Raw genomic sequence first — 26033 nt, forward strand, 5'->3', positions numbered from 1 at the left:
TTAGGAAGTCAAGCCAATCACTGAGTCATTGGATAATTGGATAATGTATGGTCATTTCCTTTCCCCCCCCCCATTTTCATTTGGTTACAAATGCACTGAAAGTATTCATTTGCTGAATTTCCTGGAATACATTTATTGTCAGTAATTATTCGTACATTATTAATGCACATGAGCATTTTATGAACAGAAGCATAATCAAACAAAGGACGAAAGAAAGAAAAGAGACAAGACTAAATAGAAAACTGTCCTGAGATAAAGCTTGCTGTTCTCCTAATTGATCTTGTATTTAAATGTTATTTGTGTTCTTGTTGGTAGAGGAAGTATTTAATTTATCTGGTGATTTCTTTACAGTTGCCCTATTAACAGAGTTTCACAATTGTTAATAACATCTCAGTTACTAATGTAACCTCAGTTCTGTCTATAAGGGGACAGATGTTGCATAAGCTAGCTTACGCTATGGGAAAACCTATTTTCTCTAGAAAAGAGGGAAGAAATGTTGAGTAAGCTAGCTTACGCTATGGGAAAACCTCTTTTCTCTAGAATACTGAAGCAAAAAAATTATCCTTATAATTTGTATTAATTTAAAAAGCATTTTCTGCAGCTCGCCAGCCTATTGGCTGCTCTGCGGCAACTGCAGCAACGTAATCACCAATGAGGGCGCTGGTGCCCTCAGTCGTCACGTAGGCTTATGCCTATATCAGCCAGAGCTTGATGGGATGCTCCTTGGTTTTCATCAACTGAAGCGAAACCAGATGGTAGCACAACCATGATGGCAGGGTTACGCAACACTTGTTTCTTCTTCTAGAGAGGACTGAGATTACGTTAGCAACCGAGACGCAAGTACTCTCGTGTTTCATAAGCTAGCTTACACTACAGGAACCCAATTTAAAACACTGTGCGTGCTAAATCTACCACAACACTGACCCAAGGGCAAGTGCCCTGAACTCATATGATATGGCGATATAAAAAGGGCATATGTGGTTACCTTGAGTGAACAAGGGTGCTTAACACTGTATAATAGCCAGAGGAGGCATTAGCCTGCCTGAACTGAAACTTTGCAGTTTGCAAATGCGATCTGTCAGAACTGAGCAGTTTAACTAGACTGATAACGATCTAGCTTGAAGAGGGGGATCTTCCAGGTTATAGAACCTTATAAATGTAGACGGAGAGGCCCAGCCTGCTGTCATACAGATATCTTGAAAATAAATCCCACTGGACCAGGCCCACAAAGAGGCCATGTCTATAGAGGAATGAGCAACGAAGGCCCTTAGATGCATAAGCCAGTGAGATAGCGTCCACTATCCACATGGAAAGGCTATGTTTCAAGGCAGCTAGACCGTTAGATCGGCCATCAAAAGAAACAAAGAGCTGTTTTGACTGTCTGAAAGCAGCTGAACTTTCCACGTCTGAGGTCAGAAAGGCAGTTTTCAACAAGAGATACTTAGAGGTGTAGCCGTTGATGGCACACACATGTAGATCCCAAATCTCGGGGTGTGGGTGCCAAATCAGGCCCCCGCCCTGTGAGAGGAGGGATACGCCCTGTATCATCTCAATGGAAAAGGCCATGGAGCCAGGCTCTAAAGCTGCGTCAGCTCTGGAAACCAAACTTGGTTCGGCCAAAATTGGAGCAACTAGAAGCAAAGAAGAACCGTTTTCCCTGATACGCTTGATTACCTGTGGCAACAGCGTGATCAGCAGGAAAGCGTAGAGAGGGCGGCTGGGCCAGTGATGGGACAGCGCGTCCTGTTCTTCGTAAAGCATATTGGACACTGAGGGTTGTCTTAAGATGCAAAAAGGTCAACCTCCACTGTTCCAAAGGTGTTCCACAACAGCTGAACTCTCTGAGGGTGGAGAGACCATTTCCCTGGGGGAACGTTGTCCCTGGACAGCCTGTCTGGCGTGCTGAGAAGCCGGCACCTTTTTTACACTTAAAACACAATCGGGATGAACCGCCTTTATTGAAACTGGCCCTGAATGTGTGTGTGTCACTGAGTGGGCCGTGCTTATGTGTAGGGGTGAACACTGGGATCACTGCATGAAAAGTGGGATTTTCGTCAGTAAGCGGCTCTGTAGATTGTCGTGGAAGTTCAGGTTTACGACTGCACACGGCAATTTACAGGTAACACTCAAAACTGCCGTGAATTGCCGGAAATTGACGTGGGCCTTGCTTGGCAGTTGTCCCCCCATTGTCCCCCCTTCTCCTAAATCTAGTGGAGGCTTTGACATGTAAATGAAAATGCTGTGAGCTATACACATGCAAATAAGGGTAGGGGAGTTTCACCCCAGGTAACATTTTTCTGAAAGGTATAACTTCATTCTAAGACAATCTCTGGTAGAAATAGATCAGGCTCAGTATAACCTAATTACCGTGTTTTTTTTTTTTTGTTTTTTTTTGTTTTGTTTTTAACATTGCAACATGACATCCAAAAAGATAACAATCAACAAATAATAATTTCACAATAAATAAGAAACAAATAAAAATAGGACAGAATTGAACAAATGAAATAAAAACAGGAAAGGGACTATCTCTATTGTGTATAATATTATGATTTAAGAGAAAGTTAGAAACCAGTAATTTGTACTATTTAAAGAAAGAAAATAGCATACACATAAATTCACTTTTCAATTAGCTTCAATATTCTTTAGCAAATACAATTGTATCACTACATTTTTATCGATACATTTGAGAGACTCAATATACTGAAAACTGAAAATCAGACCCAAAAAAAAAAAAAAAAAACTTCAAACAAGGTTTAGAATTATTCATTTTACTCTTGAATATGAAATTTTCCTAATAGAATTACAAGATTCATCATAACATTTACAGAAGTAGTTTTCAAAATATATGATAACATCTTTGGATGTTAATTCACAGTTATAAACAGATGTTTTTTTGTTTTTGTTTTTTACACAATTTTTTACTGGTTTATTTATTTTAAGTAGCCTAATAAAGTTATTTATTTATGCATATGTATTTTTACATTTCATGGTAGCCTATTTGGGTATATCCACCTTATTCCTAATTTAAAATGAACAGCAGCAGAAAAGTCGACAGCCTTTCAACCTGAGTCAAAAACCAGTGAACGTAACTCTGATTGGCTGAGGCAGCATATCATCATAATCCAACCTGTAACGTCAGCCACTCTGATTGGCTGAGGCAACGTGCCAGGCATGTGGCGTGTTATTCAAGCAGAAATAACGGCACAGATATTCAGCCTGCTTCGCCGTCATGATCGCTGGTGAACCCATCTTTTCCTCTAAATTGAAGGTAAGTTCGTCCAACTTAGTGAATTCTATGTCCATGTGTACTTATAGTGTTTGGTAGTCTAGCGTTATTGTCTTAAACTTCACAAATCTGCTGTGATTACTGCCGCGAATGTCCAAGGGTGTTAACCTAACGGAACAGTTTTTTGTTTTGCGTTAGCAGCAGTGCTAGCTTGCTGCTCTTAATTCTTTTTTAGTTTCGTTTCAATTTTGAACAATTTGGGAAACTAAACTGTACGTTAGGTTGCACTTTGTTATCTGGCTGCAAGCTAGCTACCATTCTTTGCTAGTAATCAAACTAACTCGTACTGAGTGTTCAATTGGCTTTTCCCAATGCGTTTACTGTGAATATCGTCAGAAATTATGAAAAAATAATAAGTGCCAGGGTCATAAAACATAAAGCGCGTAATGTGCTTGTATGCTCTAGTGTAGGCTATCCTTGTTTGTAAAATTGCATCACTTTGTGTGATGGAGTGAAATCTTCAGGTGTTTGTGATTTGTTTTGTCTCTCAGGGGCTGTAAGGAGTGAGGTGTCCGTCGCTGATAGGAGAAAAAACACCTAAACAAGGTAACGTTACGTGTTGTGATCTCATCTTCTTTTCTTTTGAACAGGCCCCAGTCAAATAAAAAGTAAAACTAAACTAATTTGTATTAACGTTTGTGTTTATAGATGACTTTGAGCCCGAGACAGTGGTGAAAACGCCAAAGAGAACTGGAACATGGCATGTTATAAATGTTTGACCAAGTTATTAAATATCTTATACATCTGTTCAGTTTCATCATTTGATAATAACTTTATAACACATTTTTTTGTGTTATAGATGCAGTGACTGAGACTGGGAGATGCAGTGACTGAAACCCGGTGGTAAGTATTGATCTATTGGCAGTGGAGAAGACACTTTTAATAGACACCTTCTCCCTTGTGAGCTAGCAAACTTTGTTATTCTAATTAGAGTATTGTAAACATCACCAAATGTGTTTGTTTACTTCAGTGTTCCAGAAAAAGGTCCTGAAACTACTGGTCGACATCCGCCATCGCCTGAAGGAAACCAGGTAGTGGATGCAGAAGAAACATATATTTTTGCTTACAAATGTGGGGACTTGGGGCAGATTGCCTTTGCAATTGCATACATCTAAATCATTGTCTTTTTCAACTTTGCAGAAGGGGTCATGAAATTCGGTTCCACAGCCACTGAGGTGTATGTACATCAAGGTGAACCTCAAGCACGCGTCGCAAAGACTTGGATTCACTTCGCCCTGATGAGCCAAGCCTACAGGACTTGAATTAAGAGTTTTAAAGGGATAGTTTACTTGAAATAATTTTTTTGAAATGTTTTGGCTTACATCAAGGGCATCAGTCAGTCATATAATGGAAGTCTATGGGGATCTCTTAAAAGAGCATGCACAGAGAAGTACAAATTAAACATGATTTAATGAATCATAACTGTAAGTACACGTTGATGGCTTAAGATATGAGACGAGCGGTTTGTGTGAGAAAATGAACAGTGTGTGTGTTTGTGTGTATATATATATATATGATCTGCGCATGCGGCGGAAAGTGCCAGAAGCGATCTTGCACTGGTACGTCACTCATTGTTTACACAGATTTCAGAAGTTTTACTGTGAAGATCTAAACATATTAAGATATATTGCATTTTTGTGTATATCTAAATATGTATATATATATACACATTTATACAATAACAATATAAATACTGTTTGTTTTCTCTCACAAAACGCTCATTTCGTGTCTTAGTCCATCAATGTGTACTTAATTTATGAGTCATTAAATCATGTTTAATTTGGTCTTCTTTGTGCATGCTCTTTGAGGTGGTGACCATAGACCTGCATTATATGACTGACAGACAACAACGGTTTGACCTAAAAATATCAAAATTGAAAATACTGTGGAAACAAAGACCCCTGCATCTTGGATGCCCTTGAGGTAAGCTAAAACATATCAAAAAATAATTTCAAATTGAACAATCCCTTTAAATTACATCCTTATTATTCTTTCATAATTCTGCCTTCTGTGTTTGATATATCTGGTGCCCAATTCTGATGCCATTCAGGGCAATTTATTTTTGAATAAAGATGCAATATATTATTGATTTATTTGTATAACTGTAGTGCTGTATGTATGTTGTCCCATGTTTCCAAAGGGTGGAGGACATGTTTTCTGTGCTTTGAAGATGTTCTCCTATGCTTTGTACATAGTTGTGTGTTTGTTCTAATAAAGCTATTTCTTTGAATAAACAGTATGTGGCAAATGTTCCTTTCCTCAAAAAATTCATGTCCTTGATGGTAATAATAATTTAGTCCATAGGATAACAATGACATGAATAAACAACATAATAGCATATCATATGAATATATATATATATTATTATTATAATTTTATGTCGGCTGACCAATAGTAACAGATCTGCCAACCAATCACGAGTGATTTTCTTGTTTAAATGTAGTGAATTTCAACCAATACTGAGTGAGGAAATTCAAGCCATTCTCTGGCAAGGCGCGCGCAGTGCTGCTATTCATATGCTAATTAGGGCCATTCACACCTCCGCGAGCGCTCCATGCATACGTCATGGTTCGTTTCCGTCAATATGTGGCACAGACGAACGCGACGTTCACAGTCTGTAAATTGTCGTTAACTGCCGAAAATTAGGGAGATTTCCGGCAGTTTACGGGGACGAAAACCCCACTTTTCATGCAGTGGATGTGGGCACATTTCCTACATTTAAGAGCAGGAAACTCTTCACTCGTAACTCTTCACTCCCCGAGGTGAGAAGAGAACAGCCGTCCTCATCGTCGTCCGACTCATCAAGGAGATGGGAGCAACCGAAGGTGGGCGCTGGCCATCTGTGAGTAAAACGGGGGAAAGCGATGAAAGCGGGGATCCCGCTGGCGTGCACCTCAGTCGGCCTGTGAGAGCAGCCCTTCTTACAGTGTGGCGCAGAAGAGGGAGGCGGAGGTGCGGAATCCATGTTGAAGATGGCCAGTCGAGCCCACAGGGTCGAGAAGGCCATGGTGTTGCATTCGCGACATCTGCCCTTGTCTGGCATCTGACAGTGCGTGGTCCGCGTGGTCTCAGCCCCAAGCAGGAAGCGTGCAGGATATGGCAGCCCCCATGGGTGAGAGGGGCTTTGCACAAGCCACAGGAAATACGAGGCATTTGAAGCAACCCCTCGGCTCTTTTAGATCGAGAAAATGTGAGTGTTGCGGCGGCAAACACACATGGAGCGAGAAAGGATATTGGAGCCGGATAGTAAAATTCTTCTCCGAGATTCAGCGATGAGAAGGTTTTTCTGAAGAGATGAAAATCAAGGAGCATCCTATTGATCTCTGGCTTATATAGCATGCCCATTCGCCCGGGACGTGACGTCTGAGGGTGCCAGCGCCCTCATTGGTGCTTACGCCACGAGCAGTCCCTCGATAGGACAGCAGTTGCCGCAGAGCAGCCAATAGGCACGTGAGCCAATAGGCACTTGGTCTGCTTGCTGCAGCAAATACATTTTAAATTTTTAAATAATTTTTGGCTTCAGTATTCTCTAGAAAATAGGTTTTCCCGTAGTGTGAGCTAGCTTAAGAGAACTGACTACTAGAATAACTCTGGATTCTTTGATGAATAGAACGTAAAAAAAAAACAGAACTGATTTAAAATATAGCTTTTTTGTAACAGTGTAAAAGTCATTACTGATTTTGATAAATTGAATGTATCCTTGCCAAAAAATAAAATAAAAATAGAAACTTGAATGAGTAGTGTATATATGAATGTTAAACCAATTCTCCCCTGTCAGACTATCAAGGCCACTTCTCCACTGGGTGATCCGAGGGTAACTTATAACTTGGAGGATGGATTGGTGCCAGAGAGCAACATGCCTGTTCGTTTCTACCTTACACCGAATCGTGAGGATGGCTCCGCCTCTATTCTTGTTGCTGAGCCCCTGGACTATGAGACCACACGCAACTTCATGCTCAGGGTTCGAGCTCAGAACGTGGCTCCTGTACCCCTGGCGGCCTTCACTACCGTTCACATAAACATCACAGGTAAAGGTCTTCCTCAGAAAAGAGATTTCAGTCTCAAGGGACTTCCTGATTAAATAATGGTAAAACAAACAAACAAAAAAATAAATAAAAAGGTAATCTACAGTATATTAGAGGTTATCATGAGAAACATGTTTCACTTAATGGTTTTCAATTAATGTCAGTGTATATGTGCAGTGTATTAGTGTATATATATATATATATATGAAGAGTTCAGATGCAAAAGCCTCTAAATGCCATTTGAAATTTTCTTCTTTAATGATGATTTTAATCAAACTTGTATATTTAAGTTCAATAATTTCACTTAAATAACAATAAATAGGTAATTACCATTGCCATTTAAGTGAAATCACTGAACTTAATTATACAAGCTTGATAAAAATGGTCATTCTAGAAGAAAATTTCAAATGGCACTTAGAGGCTTTTGCATCTGAACTCTTCATATATATAAATATTCCTTGTTTTGGAGATCTCCTACAATTCACATGCATCTATGGTGAGAAAAAAAACACTTTCTCAATTAATTTTCTCATAAGGGACTGTTCGTTATTTATCTAAGGGGGCACCGAAGGAAATTTGAGATCTGTAGTCAAAAAAGACTTGGCCCTCCCTTTGCCAGCAATAATTTTTTTGTATGACCCTCCAAAATGATTGTGAAAAATGGTATGACCCTCCCCGATAATTTATTGATTACATCTACTGTATACTGGTTGGCAAAGATGTTCAGATAGCCATTCCATGATAAATGACTAAACTCCTGCCTCATCTTGCTAGAGCTGTAACGATAGACCAAACCTACAATTCGGTTTGTATCACGATTTTTTATAAAAAAAAAACAAAAAAAAAAACAAACAAACACGTTTTTGGTGCTTGTTCATGTAAAATGTAAGGGTGGCGCTGTCAATAATGTATCTTAAAGCTGCTACAAAGAACCGGCAAACGTAATGATTATGAATAATATAGCAAGGGGACATTTTAATTGTTTATTAATAATCAATTCTTTGTCAGCGTCGGTTGCAAATATAAAGGTGACGATTTTGACTCACGATCTTCACAGTGGTGAATGCGCCAGAGAGAAATGCAAATTTCATACAGATTACATAAACAGAGAGCAGTCTGTTGCCTACCTTAGGCTATACGCTGAGTTTTGGTTCATTTATTAGACAAGACTCCAGTTCATGCATGTTGGTGCCTCCGTTTCAGATTATCTTTTTTCTACTATATTAACTTCTTATTTATTAACTCCAGGCAATTGGTTGAAGAAACATTGATTAAAATTAAGATACAATTAATAATAAACAAAATTCACTTTAAAGGAAGGCGTTGTGCTTTCTGTTTGAGGTCTCTGTGAAAGTTTTAAAGTCACTTTCAGAGCGGTCATGTCCGTAACAGAGAACTGTCACTTCCATTACATTTTTTTTTTTTTTTTGGGCGCTGTTCGGTCTTGTTTGGTCTTGGGCGCTTTTGCTATTTAACCAGCGGGTTAAATGATTTTTGCGTCGGGCGCAAGTTTAAAAGGGGTTTCGTCTGAAGTAGCCTCATTATTCATAGGTGTGGTTTGGGCGTGACGTGAAATAAACCAATCAGAGCGTCATCCAAAATATCCTTTAAGAGCCGGTTAATGCATGTTGCATGGCGGATTGTTATTGTAACGGCGACCGTTCACTGCCGAGGAGACCAACGTTCTTGCCAGGGCAATGAAAGTGTAACGATGAGGCAAGGACAAATCCAAATGCAGTCACTAATTTTAATAATAAAAATCAAACAAAAGGGTAATCCAAGGAAAACAAAGAAACTCAGAAACAGGAAAACTCAGAAACAGGAACTCAGAACAAAGCTACATTCAAACAACGACCGACACCCAACAACTGAAGCACAGAGGTTTAAATACACAAACAAACAAGCTAAACAAGGGAACAAGGGGGCGTGGGTAATCATAAACACCTGGGGGAACTCATTAACAAGAAAAAACTACAAAGGACTACAAAACATGGCACGGAACAGGAAATAACTAAAGTCCACACAAAAGACAAGGAAAACACAAGACAGAAATCGTGACATAGCCCCCCACCTAAGGAGCAGATTCCAGAAGCTCCTCATGACAACAGTTCAGGAGGGAGGTGGATCGGAGGCGGACCCGGGGGCGGGATGGAGGGCCAGGCCCGTGGAGCAGAAGTGCAGGTGACCAGGGCGGAGCAGGCAGTATAGGCGACCTGGGCGGAGCAGGCAGTGCAGGCGACCAGGGCAGAGGCGACCAGGACGGAGGCGACTCCTCAGGGGACCAGGGCAGAGCAGGCTGTGCGGGCGACCAGGGCGGAGCAGGATGAGCGGGCAACCAAGGCGATGAAGACCCCTCGGGCGGCCACGGCGGTGAAGATCCCTCGGGCGGCCATGGCGGTGAAGATTCCTCGGGCAGCCACGGCGGTGAAGACCCTTCGGGTGCCCAAGGCGGTGAAGACCCCTCGGGCGGCCACGGCGGTGAAGACCCCTCGGGCGGCCAGGGCGGTGATGCCTTCTCAGGACCAGACACCGACTCAGGAACAAACACTACAGAAATAGAACAGAAATGGTCACAAGGACAGACACAAACACAGAAACAAACACTGGCTCGGGAGCAGACACTGGATTGGCCATCTTGTCCAGAGACACTGGATCGGCCATCTTGTCCGGAGACACTGGATCGGAGGCAGTAACGTGAACAGCCTCTGAATCGGCCATCTTGTCCGTAGACACTGGCTCTGAGGAAGTTACTTGAACAGTCTCTGAATCGGCCATCTTGTCCGTAGACACTGGCTAGGAGAAAGTAACGTAAACAGTCTCTGAATCTGCCATCTTGTCCGTAGACACTGGCTCGGAGAAAGTGACATGAACAGTCTCTGAATCGGCCATCTTGTCCGTAGACACTGGCTTGGAGGAAGTGATGTGAACAGTCTTGGCTATCTTGTCTGGAGACACTGGATCGGCAGTCTTGTCTGGAGACATTGTCTCGGAGGCGGTAACGTGAACAGTCTCTGAATCGGCCATCTTGTCCGTAGACACTGGCTCTGAGGAAGTGACGTGAACAGTCTCTGAATCGGCCATCTTGTCCGTAGACACTGGCTCGGAGGAAGTGACGTAAACAGTCTCTGAATCGGCCATCTTGTCCGTAGACACTGGCTCGGAGAAAGGGACGTGAACAGTCTCTGAAACGGCCACCTTGTCTGTAGACACTGGCTCGGAGGAAGTGATGTGAACAGTCTTTGGATTGGTCATCTTGTAGACACTGGCTCAGAGGCGGCCATCTTTTTTTTAGGCACTGGCTCGGAGGCGGTGACGTGAACAGTCTCTGAATTGGTGGAAGTAACATGAACAGTCTCTTAATCGGCCATCTTGTCTTTAGGCACTGGCTCGGAGGCGGTGACGTGAACAGTCTCTGAATTGGTAGAAGTAACATGAACAGTCTCTAAATCGCCCATCTTGTCCGTAGACACTGGCTTGGAGGTGGTCATCTTGTCTTTAGATACTGGCTCGGAGGCGTTGACGTGAACAGTCTCTGAATTGGCAGAAGTAACATGAATAGTCTCTGGCTCGGCAGAAGTGATGCGAAGGGTCTCTGGCTCGGCAGAAGTGACGTGAAGCTTCTTTGGCTGGACGGTTTCTGGCTGGATGGTCTCTGGATCGGCAGGGCTGACGTGGAGCTCAGGCTCGGCAGAGTTGACGTGGAGCTCGGGCTCGGCAGGGCTGACAGTGGGTGCCGGCACCGCACTAAGATCTGGTAGGGTGCACAGGTCCAGTTCGGCACGCAGATCTGACAGGGTGCAAAGATACTTCGACCATTCTGGCATGGTGGCAGCCATCCTAGGAATTAGGATCAGCGGTGGATGTTTAGTTGGCCGGAGATCTCTTTCTAGTGCTGCTGGATTCATTTTGGTCTGTCGTTCTGTAACGATGAGGCAAGGACGAATCCAAATGCAGTAACTAATTTTAATAATAATCAAACAAAAGGGTAATCCAAGGAAAACAAAGAAACTCAGAAACAGGAACTCAGAACAAAGCTACATTCAAACAACGACCGACACCCAACAACTGAAGCACAGAGGTTTAAAAACACAGACAAACAAGCTGAACAAGGGGGCGTGGCTAATCAAAAACACCGGGGGGAATTCATCAACAAGAAAAACTACAAAGGACTACAAAACATGGCATTGAACAGGAAATAACTAAAGTCCACACAGGACAAGGAAAACACAAGACAGGAATCGTGACAGAAAGACAGATTAGTGACAGATTAAAGACAGAATCAGTGTCGGTTAAACATTATATTCATATGTTTCTTGCCACTATGGGGCAAACAGGTCTGATCCTTAATTACTACAATTTGCCTTAAAAAAATGGGTTATTGGGTTTTTTCATCTTCATGTAAACCACAATGATTTACCTCGTTTTAATATTTTAAATTGTTATGTATGATTTGCAAAAATAAAAACTACTGCATCTATGTTGATGAGAGAATCAAAGTGTATGTGTTGTGCACCCGCTACATTATGGCCAAGCATGCACGCTTAAAATAGCATTATGAACAACGCGCAACGTGCTACTGACTCAAGCTGGGGCCAGATGTACTGTTGGAGGGGCCAGTTACATTTAGACCTTATTGTTGTCATATCATTTTTTGCACTGCAGGCATAAACAGGCTAAATACCATATTAATAATCATCCAACAATGAAATTTGCATTTCCATGATGTTTTTACATTTGCATTTATTTATTTTTTAATTGACTTATAAGTGGCTGGGTCGACTGCAGAACACCAGGGTAGATCCCCCCCCCCCCCCCCCCTTTCCCCTTGTGGCCCCTATCCTGTACTTAAACTTTTTTTTTAATCAATTCATGCACTTAAACTCTGTTCACTGCAGAATGTTTCCTATATATCCACAACTCTATAGACTTTATTTCATCCCACCATGTTCGCCTCTACTTAAGTATTCCTCTGTGTTCATCTCTTCCACTCCAGGAAGTCTTGCCACTTCCCCCTGTAATTTACAGAGTTTGCCCTGCAGTGTTAATCTAGCTCTCTCTTCATGGATGAACCCTGAACCCTGTGCTCTCCCCTAGTTATGACTGCTTCTTTATAATGATCTAGCTACAGTTACAGTACTTACAAGATGTATATTAATGCATCTGTAGTAATACAAGCAGGAACTTGCACCTGATCAGGATCAGTTCCATGATCTGAAGGGTAAAACACTTTATCGTTCAGCACAAGCCACGGACAAATAATTAATCTTTTCTGATTCTTCTGATTTATTTACACCAGTGCTTCTTGCTCCATTTTATAGTACAGCCAGTGCCGTGTTTAAAAGAGAGAGAGAGAGAGAGAGAGAGAGAGAGAGAGAGAGAGAGAGAGAGAGAGACGAGGGAGTGCTGGAGGGAGGAGGTTGTAATGGATTTGGCCTTCTTGTTTAATTCATGGTTTACGGCTTTGGCTGATAGAAAATTAAAACCTCAAAGTGCATCAGATGGTGATTAGTGTCTGGAATCATTGAACCCATTAAAGATCTTACCCTAAATTCCAATGTCCTCATGTCCCTTCTAGTACTGAGAGAAGCACTTTTTAGAAGAGTAGTTTTAGTATTAATTTCCTCTTGAACAAACAGAATCCACTAATGTAATAAGACTTATATAGGACATAATGTCAAAGTTTAGATAAGTCTGATTTGTTCTGATGGAAAGCCAGTTTTAATTTCCCTCAAGCTACCGAATTTTATTTCTGCATTTTCATAGTCAGGTGGCTGAATCTCATAAAAATCTAAAATCTCACATATTTAAGATGCCAAACTGTTGTGTTAATGCTGCAAAACAAAAAACAAAAATTATAAAGAAAAAATGTTGATTCGTATGAATAATGTGTGTTAAAACAGATTGGTTACCTAACGTAACCTCTGTTCTCTCTAGAAGAGGGAACGAGTATTGCATAAGTTTAGCTTGCGCTATGGGAAAGATTCATCTTTTCGAGATATTGAAGCAAAAAAAATGATCCTAAATTTTGTATTCATTGTCATTGCAGTGCAGCAGCTAGCAGACCTAGAGCAGGCTGTTTAGCATGCTCATAGGCTGCCCTGGAAAACTGCAGCAACCTACCACTGACCCCGACGTGACATCACGTCAAATGAAGGGCGTTCGCGCCTTCAGAGCGTAATAGCCCACCAGTATGGGCGTGGCTTAGCATATATAAGCAGGGCTCGGAGGCTGTTTCTCTGGTTTTCATCGACTGAAGCGAAAATCGCTTATGGCGTGAGAACGGTAGGTTACGCAGTACTCGTTCCCTTTTCTAGAGAGAACCGAGGTTACGTTAGGTAACCGATACATTCTCTTATGAGAGGTTCTCTCATATTGTGTAAGTTTAGCTTACACTTCGGGAACTCTTTGTCAATGCCTTGCGCGCCAAGCATCCACTCAGAGTCCCAGGGTTTCCCAGGGAACCCAGATAAGTGGGAAAATAAGGCGGCCAGCAACACGGAACAGAACTTGTACATAAGCACTCATGGGGAATACAGTGTGGTGCTGTCAGTCGCATTAGTGCAGCTCAACCAGAAGAGCTAAGACACGCGAGAATAGCCTGTGCTTCTGGACAGAATGTACATCTCACTTAACCTGACAGAAGTTTTGCCTGCAGAGCGGGAACTTCTAGGTTATAAAACCTGACAAAGGTGTACGGGGAGGCCCAGCCCACCTCCACACATATGTTGTGAATAGAAATTCCGCTAGACCATGCCCACGATGAGGCCATGCCTCTGGTGAAATGAGCCCTGATGCCCTAGGGGCATTGCAGACCTTTCGATGTGTATGCAGCAGCTTTAGCGTCCACAATCCATCCGGACAGGATTTGTTTTGAGGCAGCGAGACCCTTGGTGCGCCCACCAAACGAAACGAAAAGCTGGTCCGAGCGCCTTGTAAGGGGCGGAGATTGCAGTGTAATCCCTCAGCGCCCTGACTGGGCAGAGGAGATTAACATTACTCTCACTATTGGATGATGGCAAAGCCGATAGAGAAATGACCTGCACTCTGAAAGGAGTGTCAATCACTTTAGGGACATAGCCGTGTCTAGGTTTGAGGATGACTTTCGAGTCATTTGGCTGGAACTCAAGACACGCGGTGCTGTGTAAGTCCCCCACATGTTTAACTGATGACACAGAGCTGTCAGAAAAACGTTTTTGAGTGACAGGTACTTTAACTCCAAGGAATCTAGTGGTTCAAAGGGAAATGCTTTCAGGGCCTCGAGGACCAATGAAAGATCCCACGGGGGGCATGGAGGGTTCATTCTTCTGACTCCTCTAAGGAAGTAGATGACAAGCTTGACCGGCCGTGCATCAACTCTGCAAACGCTGCAACGGCCGCCACATAGACTTTAAGCATGGATAGGGACCTGCCCTCATCCAACAGACCTTGTAGGAAAACTGAGCTGCCGCGAGACCCCACATGTCCGTGGGTCAAGATTTTTGACGGTGCACCATTTGGAGAACACAGACCATTTAGATGCATAAAGTTTTTTGGTAGAGAGAACTCTAGACTGCATAATCGTGTTCATCACTCTTTCTGGCAAGATAACGGGTACCCATTGATCAACCATGCGTGCAGAGACAAGCACTCTGGATGGGGATGCCAGATCGAGCCGCAAGCTTGAGAGAGGAGATCTGTTCTCACCGGAATCGGCCACGGGGCTGTTTGTGACTGCCTCGTGCCCCACACCGGGAACCAAGTCTGATTCTCCCAACACAGGGCTATAAGGAACACCGAGTGTGGCGTTTCCCTGATCCTCTTGATTACCTGAGACCGGAGGGAAAGGCATACAGCAAGCGGCCTGGCCAGATTTGGGCCAGCGCGTCCTCGTGTTTTGAAAAGAATGTCAGGTTGTGAGCGTTGTCTTTTGATGCAACTAGGTTGACTTCCGCTTTGCCGAACAGGCACCATTGTTTCCAGACTGTTTGTGGGTGTAGAGACAAATTCCCCTGGGGGAATGTTGCCCCTGGCCAATTTGTCTGGGCTATTGGTCAGGTGGCCTGGCACATACGCAGCTTTCAGTGAGCGCAGGGGATTCTGCAACTACGTGAGGAGGCGCTCTGTCAGAACGCAGAGGTTCCTGGATCTGACGCCGCCCTGATGGTTCACGTAGGACACCACTGATATGCCGTCTGAACCGACTAGAACATGGTGGTCATGTATGAACTGGAGGAAGCACTTCAGCGCCTTCTCAACCACTATCATTTTCAGACAGTTTATGTGAAGGAGCTTCTCCTGGTCTGACCACTGGCCAAAGACCGGTCTGGATGCATCTGTCGAGATGACCTTTCCAAATGAGACATCTCCCATCATCACATCATCTGATTCACACACATGAATCAGAGTCACTCTGATTCATTCGCAGCCAGAGGCCCAAGCTCGGCGAGATGCTCAAGCATTTAGTCAGCGATGAATTGGGAGCATGTGCAGTAAGCCCAGCTGAAGCACTGCTGCAGCTGAGACCATACAGCCCAGCATCCTATGGAATGTCTTCAGAGATATTCTGCTGCCCTTCTGGAAAGACACGGCTAGATGTAGAACACGGAGCACTGTGTTGATAAACCAGCCGCCATGGCCACAGAGTCCAGGTCTATTCATAGAAATGAAATTGACTGACTGGGCACTATCTATTGGTCTAGTTGACTGTGAGACCCAAGCTTTCCAGATGACTGATGAGCACAGTTCTGTGAGATAGCAGTTCGGATTTTGGCTGTGCCAAAATCAGCCAGTCGTCCAGAGTTCATGATTCGCAAACCCTGATATCTGGTGAGAGCCACGTCCATGCACTTCGTAAATGTATGGGGTTCTAGAGACAGGCCGAATGGCAGGACAGGGCATCTTTCAATTGAGAGAGATAAACCAGTCCCTTGGGCTAGCATGCACAACGATTTTCCTGGTCGTAAGCATTTTGAACAGTCTTTTCATAAGCACTTTGTTCAAATGTATCTGATGTAAGATAGGTCTGAGAGCTCCGTCCTTCTTGGGCACTGAAAATAATGACTGTAAAAGCCTGACTCGCTCAGAGAAGGCAGTACCAGTTCTATAGCCCCTTTGAATAGCAGCTTTGCTATTTCTGCCAGAGTAGATGTGCTACTTCCGCATTCACTGCAGTCGCGGTCTGTGCTCAAACTGTAGCGAACAGTGAGCGGGCACGAGACTTACATATTCGACGTCCCAATCGCTTTGGATGGGGAGCTTTTTATGATAGCCCCGATATGCGCACAGGCTTGGGTAAAGTGTTTAATAGTGGACAAGACTTACATACATATTTGATGTCCCGATCGCTTTGGATTGGGAGGATTTTATGATAACTATGTGACGCATGCGGCGCTTTGAGCAGAGTGTTTATTAGTAAGCGTGAATGCTCATGAGCAAGCACGGGATTTACAGTTGTTTTCTGCTGCAGTATTTTGACATTACCAGCCGCTCAAACTAAGAGTAGCTGAGAAATGTTTGAGAAAATGGGGATTAGTCCGGCCTCTGCGGGACTAACACACTATTTCCTTATTTTGCCGGTATTTTACACATGCGCACGGGGGCGGGGTAGCTTTCTTGTATCGTAATAAGAAAGCTAGCCGCGGTTACAACAGCTGTCAGCGGAGCGTCCCCACTCAAAACGTCAGCAATGCGGCTCGTGAGCGGCAGCTTCGTGTCTGTAAGGGGAGGCAGAAAAGGCGAGTGTGAAGCTCGAGGGAGGGATCCGGCGAGCGTGTCGTGGTGGCCACAGGCTCCGGCGGCCTTTGAGAACGGCGCTTCTTTTGCATGACCCTGCAAAGGGCAGAGTGACAGCTTAAGGGTTGAACACTTTGAGCCGAGCCCGCAGGGTCGACATCTGAAGTGTGTCGCAGAGCTCACAACCCCTGTAGAGGGCGAGAGCTGCGCGTTCTTGGCCCAGGCAGAGAGCGCAGAGAGCGCACATGGCGGTCTCCGTCGCTGAGCAGGGCTCTGAATGAGCCGCAGGAAGTGTGCGTGTGACGCTCGATGCTCTTTTAGACAGTAAGTTTTGCAAGAAAGGATATGTCGCCGGATAGCGTAGCTCGAACGGATGGCTGAAGGTGGTGAAGATGGCCGGCTTCTTCAGGTGCTGTCCTAAGCTGGCTTGTCGCTTTCTTGACGGTGGTGGCTTCTCTCTAGATTCAGCAATGCATAGAGCTTCACTGAAGAGATGAAACAGCCTCCGAGCCCTGCTTATATATGCTAAGCCACGCCCATACTAGCAGGCTATGATGCTGTGAAGGCGCAAGTGCCCTTCATTTGACGTGATGTCATGTCGGGCTCTGTGGTAGTCTGCTGCAGTTCCCACTGGGCAGCCTACGAGTATGCTAGACAGCCTGCTCATGGTCTGTTAGCTGCTGCACTGCGTTGACAATGAATACAGAATTAAGGATCATTTTTTTGGCTTCAATATCTAAAAAAAAAGATTAATCTTTCCCGTAAAGTAAGCTAAACTTACGCAATATGAGAGAACCTCTCATAAGAGAATTGTAACTACATCCGCTCTTTGCAACCAAGGCCAAATTATTCAGTTTCTTTGAATGACAGAGAACCAAAGGTTCATATCAGTGTTTAAAAGACCAACAAAGCCATTAAAAATGTGTTTCTTTATCCACCAACCATAGAAAACTGATGAAAAGTGTTATATAAGTTGTCTGTTTAGTTTTTTAAATGGTATTCATTCAACCTGGGCCCACCAATATGGAGTTATTTTAATTATAATGTGACTGTGTGGCTGTCTGTTATTCACAGATGTCAATGACAACGTCCCGTTCTTCACCTCATCCATATACGAGGCATCTGTGACTGAAGGGGTGGAAATTGGGACACCAGTTCTCCAGGTGTCAGCCAATGATCTTGACCTGGGGCTGAATGGGAAGGTATGAAATGGAGTTTTCTATAGAATTAGCTAGTCACCCTCTGTATTTGAATGAATCTGTAAAAACTGCACATATACACTATATTAAGCATTATACTCGCTGTTAAAAGAGCTGTAAAATTAGGATGAATAGAATACTCTATACACTGTATCACACTATGACCTCCAAAACTTGCCTATTTATACTGATAAAACACTGACTCTCTGCATTATTTGTGTGGGAGGGCAAACATGATATACTGTAGATTTATTGTCTTAGATTTTTTTTGCTGTTTACATAAATAACATCCTGTACTGCATGCATTATTTTCAGAGACTTTTCAAAACATCTTTTATGTTCATAAAGGCTGCATTTGATAAAAAATACAGTAAAACAGCAATATTCTTAGATGTTATTTAGAATAACTGTAGAATAAAACAGGAATAAAATGTAATCTATCCCTGTGATGGCAAAGCTGAATTTTCAGCATCATTACCCCAGTCTTCAGTGTCACATGATACTTCAGAAATCATTCTAATATGCTCAAGAAACATATCTTATAATTATCAATGTTGAAATCAGTTGTGCTTTTTTTTAGGATTCCTTGATGGATAGAATTTTTAAAAGAATGGCATTTACTTGGAATATGTTTTGTAACATCATAAGTCTTATAGTCACTTGATCAATGCCCCCACAGTCACCATATCTCAACCCAATAGAGCATCTTAGAGAGAGAGAGAGAGAGAGAGAGAGAGAGAGAGAGAGAGAGAGAGAGAGAGAGAGAGAGAGAGAGAGAGAGAGAGAGAGAGAATATTATTATTTTTTCTCTTACAACCCAACACACACACAGATGGGCCAGATGGGGTTTGTTGCGTGTTTTATTAACCTGACCCCTGCAATCATTTTATTATGCCGTTTACATTTAATTCAGCCTCTTATTTGAGTTCTCGGCTCTAATGCGGCCGGCAGGGCATCATTTAATACCCACATCATGCTGGTTTAGTGTGGCCGTTCAGAACAGCTTGTATGATAATTGTTGTTTGGGGCTTGTTGAAACAGCAGTTGGCACTTCTTCATCAATTCAACAGTTTGGCTATCTAGATTAACTTCATTATTCTTAACTTGAATGGCCCTGATTTCTGCTTTACCTGCTGGGAAATTGCCGATGTGCATGACAGGCATTACTGGCAGAACAAGCAACAGGAAGTCTCAGTGTTAGCTCAGAGTGCTGGGTGAATACATGATTAGGAAAAAATGTGAATATTTAGTTATAATGGGATTATGAGTAAACTGGAGTTCTCTTAAACACGCATATGCACAAACCTGTTAACTGTTCTTTGACTAGTTTCACACTTAGGGCCAATCCCAATTCTACCCCTTATCCCTTCACTTTCCACTAGCCCTACCCCTTCGCCTTCCCCTTGACCCTTGAAACAGAGTGGCAATGCGTAGGGGTGAAAATATTCCCCTAAGAAATGGGACACCACTACGCCTCCGTTAAACGTCATTATAAGTCGTCACTAGCGCCTACGTCACAGGAGATGCGCTGTTTATCACAACGTCCAAGATGCCGTCGACAGCTGCAGTTATCTCAGTCGCGTGGGTTACAGCTATTTTCTTGCATTTATCTTGTGAAGTTCGCAGGAAACAACGGAGACGAGGAAAATATGTTGCAGGACTATAGCAAACTACAGTAATTTTAGCGATTTTTTTACAAACGTTTCTGTGAAGAAACTGACCGTAAATATGAACACAATATTGAATGTAACATAAAGCAAATCATTATTTGTCGTTACAATACTTATTAAAGCCACAAATACTTAAATTTATGGGTCTCCTTTGTTGCTTGGGCAGCCAGCCTGGGTTAGCAGTGACACTTCTCGTACCCCTTCGTTTGAAGTGTGCTCTCGAAAAATCTTCGTTTGAAGGGCTATCTGGCCCTTCCCCCTAGCCCTCCCCCTCCAACCAAAAGAGAATTGGGACAACCCTACCCCTTCACGTGGACGCGCAAAACGGAGGGGAAGGGGAAAGTGAAGGGGTAAGGGGTAGAATTGGGATTGGCCCTTATTCTCCTCTTAATGTCATTTCTTCTAACCCCCATTTCTTGTATGTGTGTGTGTGTGTGTGTGTGTGGGTCTCAGATTGCATACTCTCTACTGAATGACCGAAGTGGAGACTATCAGTATTTCCGCATTGATCCTGAGCTGGGCACCATCTTTACGGAGGCTGTGTTTGACCGTGAGACCAAGGGATCCTACCTTTTGGAAGTGAAGTCAGTAGATGGCTGGGAATCAGCCAGGCCAGGGAAGCATGGACAGCCCAACTCAGGTACAACAAGCCTTATATGTCTATTGTATTCTATTTGATGCATACTTGTTTTGAAGGATTATAAATAAAACACAACTTTAAAACCTTTAAATGAATTGCATGTCTGTAGTCGTTTAACCGTTATTTTTCATGTAATATTTATTTTGCTATTGGTCAATATAAAATAGAACCATAAAGTATGCCAAAAATGGTAAATAAATTTACAAAAGTAATTAATTTTATTCATATGCTGCAATCCAAATCTTTAGAATACATGCAACTGATGCAAATGAGGACCACACCCAAATTTAATCCTTTTTTCAGCGATTTTCATTTCCATTCTCAGCACTGACAGATAATCCCACGCTCATTGTAAATGAAGAAATTTCCGCCACAAGGGGCTTTACGACACATTTTACAACAGCGATATCAAACCCTCATTGGCCCCTGCCTGGTTCATCACAGATTGTGACATGCCGTGTTTTGGGTCATGTGCCTTTGAATGAGAAATCTGTGCCTTGACCAAGTAGATTGTGGTAACATTTTCAGTGATTAAAGGAGTAGTTCACATTTAGTTCACAAAAAAAAAAAAAAAAAAAAAAAAACTTTGGCTGATAATTTACTCACCCCCATGTCATCCAATATGTCCATGTCTTTCTTACTTCAGTAGACAAGGAATTAAGGTTTTTGATGAAAACATTCCAGGATTTTTCTCCATATAATGCACTTTACTGGGCACCAAACGGTTCAAGGTCCTAAAGACAAAGATTCGTTCATTTTTATGAACGAGTTTGAACATGAGAGTCACGAACGAGCATCACAGAACAGAGCAAGGCGATCATTTGAGCTTATAAAACTTAAACTTTGTTATCTTAAACGATCGTTTCGCTTGATAAGACCCTTATTCATTGTATGGAATCGTTTAAAGCCCATTGAACAGTTTGCAGTTTGCACTGAAACTGTCTTTTGGACCTTGAACCGTTTGGTTCCCACTGAAGTGCATTATATGGAGAAAAATGCAGGAATGTTTTCATCAAAAACCTTAATTTCTTTTCGACTGAAGAAAGAATGACATGGATATCTTGGATGACATGAGGGTGAGTAAATTATCAGCAAAAGTTTTTTTTTTTTTTTTTTTTTTTTTTTTTTTTTTTGTGAACTACTACTTAGCTTAAATTGTGCTTTGTACCTCATATAAAGCTATTATATACCACACAAGAGAACTACAATACATCATCATTTGGACTACTTTTGACATTTATTGTGTAAAAACAATAGTCTGCTACTATTTAAACTTATTGCTATTTAAACTTAGTGTTAATAGCATATATTACAAAGAAAATATGCTATTTTCACTTAGTGTAAATATAACCTTATTGACATTTTTCACTTAGTGTAACTGTAAATAACATCCATCACAATTTGCACTTAGTACAAATAGCCGCTGCCAATGCATTATTGTGATTACACTGGTTAAAGTGGCCTGTTGCCGAGGATATTAAAATACTTTAAAATTGCCTTATATTAAAATACGCCTGTTCCTTCATCATATTTGTGTTCGTGTTCGAGTTAACTACATACCATGAGAGTAAGTTTTAGCATCCATCCAAACATACAAAAATGTATGCCTGTAAATGTTACATGTTAATACCTACATATTATTAATGAGACCAGAGTGCAAAATCACTCTTGCAGTTGTGACGTTGGTCTGTTTTTGACTTCTAAACACACCGTTTGGTTATGATATCCACATTTTACAACTGAATTGACTCCCTTAAATATTCAGATCTCATTCAGACCCTATTTGATGTTTATCTTTGTCACTGCACAATGGTGACTGGTGCTATCAATAAAAAAAAGCTGATAAAACATTAAAAACATTACAGCTGTCAATCTCATATACTAACTTTTTGAATGTAGAGTGTGACTTCACCATACAGAGCTAAAAGGGATCTAAAGTTCAGGGGAATATTCCCATTAGCTGTGTAAAATATTACATTGCATAATCCTCGTTTAATATACGGTGTAGATAGCGTAACAGTTTGATTGGATTTGTTAAACCACAGGGCTTGCCAGAGTCTCACAGAAATGTATTTTTCATTCATTGTATGGATTATTAAAAGTATCTCCTTTCCCTTTTTTGCTTTGCCTAAATAACTCTCTAACACTTGAAGTCAGCAAGACACACAGAAGAAAAAAAAAAAAACAGTTAATGTGTGTGACATTCTTGCTGGTTTAAATGATGATGAAGTTGCCAGAGGGGAACTGCAGATTTTGGGAAGCTGCAGGGACAGTCTGAGAGAGAAAGCAGTCTGCTCCAGTACTCTCTATCCTCCTCTGCTGTTTGTCTGCTCACAGTTTGCCTTGCACTACAAATAGGGGAAAAGACGTGCGCAACTGTAGTGAGATACATAAATATGGGGTATCAAATTGACACCATGGCAGTGTTAAACATGGTCGATCACACAGGAGACAGGGTGTTGATGAGCAGAGTCACATGTGCACATGCACATAATTACACAGAAACACATGAATGCTAATTGTACTAAGATGCTGTCAAAAACATCCATGTGACAAGGAAACACACACATGAAAACGTGTTGTTTGAGCAGAAAATCACACAACAGAGTTGTGCCTCTACATTTGTGAGGGGAAAACATGACCATGTCTTCATGGTGGAGCTCTGAACAACATGTCAACCTGTCACAAAGTGGCAGCTAAGCGTATGCTGTGCTCTTTTTACACAAAATAACAAGCCAGAAAGAGAGCAGGATCAAGACTCGAATCAGACACTTTATCAACGAGTCTATCTGCCTCTCACAGCCCTGACGGAACTGAAGGTTTTGAAAAGGTCACTGTATGTTTGTTTGTTTAAGTTCGTCAGTGCATTTCTTTACAATTGTATGCAAGGGGTAGTTCATCCAAAAATAAAAACCCTCCATGACTTTCTAAACCTGTATGATTTACTTTCTTCTGTGTAACATAAAAAAGATATTTTGAGAAATATTTTTTTGTCCATACAAGAACAGTTACTAAAAATATTGAAATATATTCTTGCTTTAATTGCCATATTCACAACACACGTTTTAGACCAAACATATGGTGACCGAGTTCGATCTGGATGCATCAGTGAATGGTGAGATATTTTGCTAAATAAAATCATCCTGTCAGAAGAATTGCATAATAACTAAAAATAATATTTTTTCCGTATGTATCATCTCAGTGAGCTTTTGTGAGGTTTTACCAGTGGTGGAATGTAACGAAGTACAAATACTTTGTTACTTTACTTAAGTACATTTTTCACGTATCTTTACTTTACTTAAGTAGAAAAAATAGTGCATACTTTTTACTTTTACTTCGTTACATTTTGCAGCAATTATTATACTTTCTACTCCACTACATTTCTACAACTTCTGTTACATTTTCGTTACATTTTCTGATCAGTTTTTCCCCTGCCAAAACGTAATCTGACCGTCCGTTCGTTGCACGTTTGTCTCACCAGTTACGTTTGGTTGCCATAGATACGTGTCTCGCACGCAGTGTGTTTATCGTGCAATTTATACGCGAAAATTTGTTTTTACGTGCATAGGAAACGCACCATGTGTAACATCTGCCAAACATAGTTATTAATATATAGTAAGGATAAGCATGATGTGTATTTTGCCTAATTGCAAGCTTGTTTCAGAAATGGTGACAAATTTTTTTTTTCCATAATTATTGAACATCATTATAGGAGTATTAGGTGGAATGAGTTAGAATTAAATGTTTTATTAATCTTTAGAAATAAATAGACATTAAGAGATTAAAATGTTATGCAAGTACTTTTACTTTTAATAGTTAAAGTACATTTAAAATTAGGTACTTTTTACTTTTTACTTAAGTATGATTGTCATTGTGTTACTTCTACTTTTACTAAAGTAAATATTTTTTCTGGTTATTTGTACTTTTACTTAAGTACTGAGATTCAGTACTTCCTCCACCACTGGGTTTTACACATACGCGGTGAGGTGAATTTAGCGTTTTTAGGTTTTTCCAAAAGTTTGTCATCTACACGGAAACGACGGAAAATGCTAATGTGGACAGAGAGCTTTTTTTAAACGAAAACGCCGTTTTCAAATGGATCCGGATTAAAGATTCTCTGAGCGATCCTGGGTGTTGACGTTCGGAATATTTTCAAACAAATCGGAGGCTAGCTAGACCTGCCCTCCTCCGCATCTCATCTCCTCCCCCTCCCTTCCGTGCTTCCTGAAATAATTGTGAAATAAATAAAAGTAAGAGTCCGGTGAACTGGGGAGAAGTATAGGGTAAAATGTAAAGCTACCTACACAATGTGTATCTGAAATGATAAAACGTGTCGTCTTATTATAATGAAATAGATTATTATTGCTGCATATACTGTATCGGGTCAATCAAAATCATTGTTTTGCTATTACTTATGTGTATTTAAATGTCTGATATTTAAAATAAACATAATGTGGTTGAAAACACTCAATAGTTGTGATATATGACAGCACTGGCTCAGTGCCAGCCAACACGCAAAAGCACGTTTGAATTTAGAAGTTGTGCAGAGCAGTGTGTAGAAGACAGCAGCTTCTACGTTCTGTCAAAAACTAATAAATTATAGTTTTTTTATTTAAAATATAAGCGATTAAAAAGGAAATGTTTACAGTTCATGTTTTGTTTTTTTTTTTATGGATAAATACCACTTAAAAAAACAGACCGCCATTACATTTTTCTACTCACGCACCCCCTGGTGGCAGCCCGCGCACCCCTGGGGGTGTGCGTACCACAGTTTGGGAATCCCTGCTCTGATTTTATTTTCTCTAGAAATGTGCCGACACAACTTCCCAAAGTGTTGTATGGTCCAAACATTTCACAGATAAACGTTTCCTCAACTTGGGCCAATACAGAGCTGTCCTCAATGAGCATTTGAAAATAAATCTATCGAGCTACCAAGCAACAATTTCTGATGTGTAGCCTAAAAGTTCAGACAGGTAATCTTTCTCTCAAAATCGTTCAATACTGTTCATGCATCAGTAAGTAAAGCCAGTTACTAAAATATCAACTAATATATTTATATCAACTTAAATATCGTTTATTTTAGTAGAATGAAAATAATCTTATTTAAATTTTGAACAAATTATATACAGAAAGCGAGCAAAGAACAATCTTTCCACACTGTGCGAGTTAAATCAATGACGCGCATTACACTTGTACTGTAGGTACATCATCGTGTTTGTATTGGTGAAAGCATTAGAGAGGGTGCAGAAACTGCTTTGCAATTATAAGATCTTCCTTCTCACGATCAACATACTGTCATCTGCTTGCTCAATGCTCATCACGGCAACATTTTATGGGATGAGAATATCTAAATACTTTAAAAAACCCTCACGATTTGTTAATCTCGATAGCTGTTATAGTAAAAACAAATAATAGCTGTAGTAAAAGTTTTCACATAAAGAGTAAAGAGTTTCACATGTAATATGTACTGTAGCTATTTTTTATCCAAGCATGTCAGCCAAT

At 41.4% G+C, this 26033-nt stretch overlaps 1 protein-coding gene and 1 long non-coding RNA gene across 3 annotated transcripts in view; both read left to right on the plus strand.

Moving 5' to 3' along the window:
- Positions 1-26033, plus strand: part of LOC120469136 (neural-cadherin) — a 283986-nt gene that overhangs the window by 163165 nt on the left and 94788 nt on the right. For both annotated transcript variants that reach the window (XM_089129359.1, XM_039657904.2), the window contains exons 13-15: positions 7065-7314; positions 18097-18224; positions 20345-20531. In XM_089129359.1, the coding sequence (XP_088985485.1) occupies positions 7065-7314; positions 18097-18224; positions 20345-20531 (565 nt within the window). The remainder of the gene's footprint in view (positions 1-7064; positions 7315-18096; positions 18225-20344; positions 20532-26033) is intronic.
- On the plus strand, positions 2995-5522 carry LOC120477718 (uncharacterized). The gene is made up of 5 exons (XR_016156008.1): positions 2995-3268; positions 3778-3832; positions 4086-4129; positions 4257-4317; positions 4427-5522. It is a non-coding gene; the product is annotated as an uncharacterized LOC120477718 (long non-coding RNA).

Source organism: Pimephales promelas, chromosome 1, assembly GCF_988280905.1.
Source record: "Pimephales promelas chromosome 1, fPimPro1.hap1.1, whole genome shotgun sequence".
Taxonomy (NCBI): domain Eukaryota; kingdom Metazoa; phylum Chordata; class Actinopteri; order Cypriniformes; family Leuciscidae; genus Pimephales; species Pimephales promelas.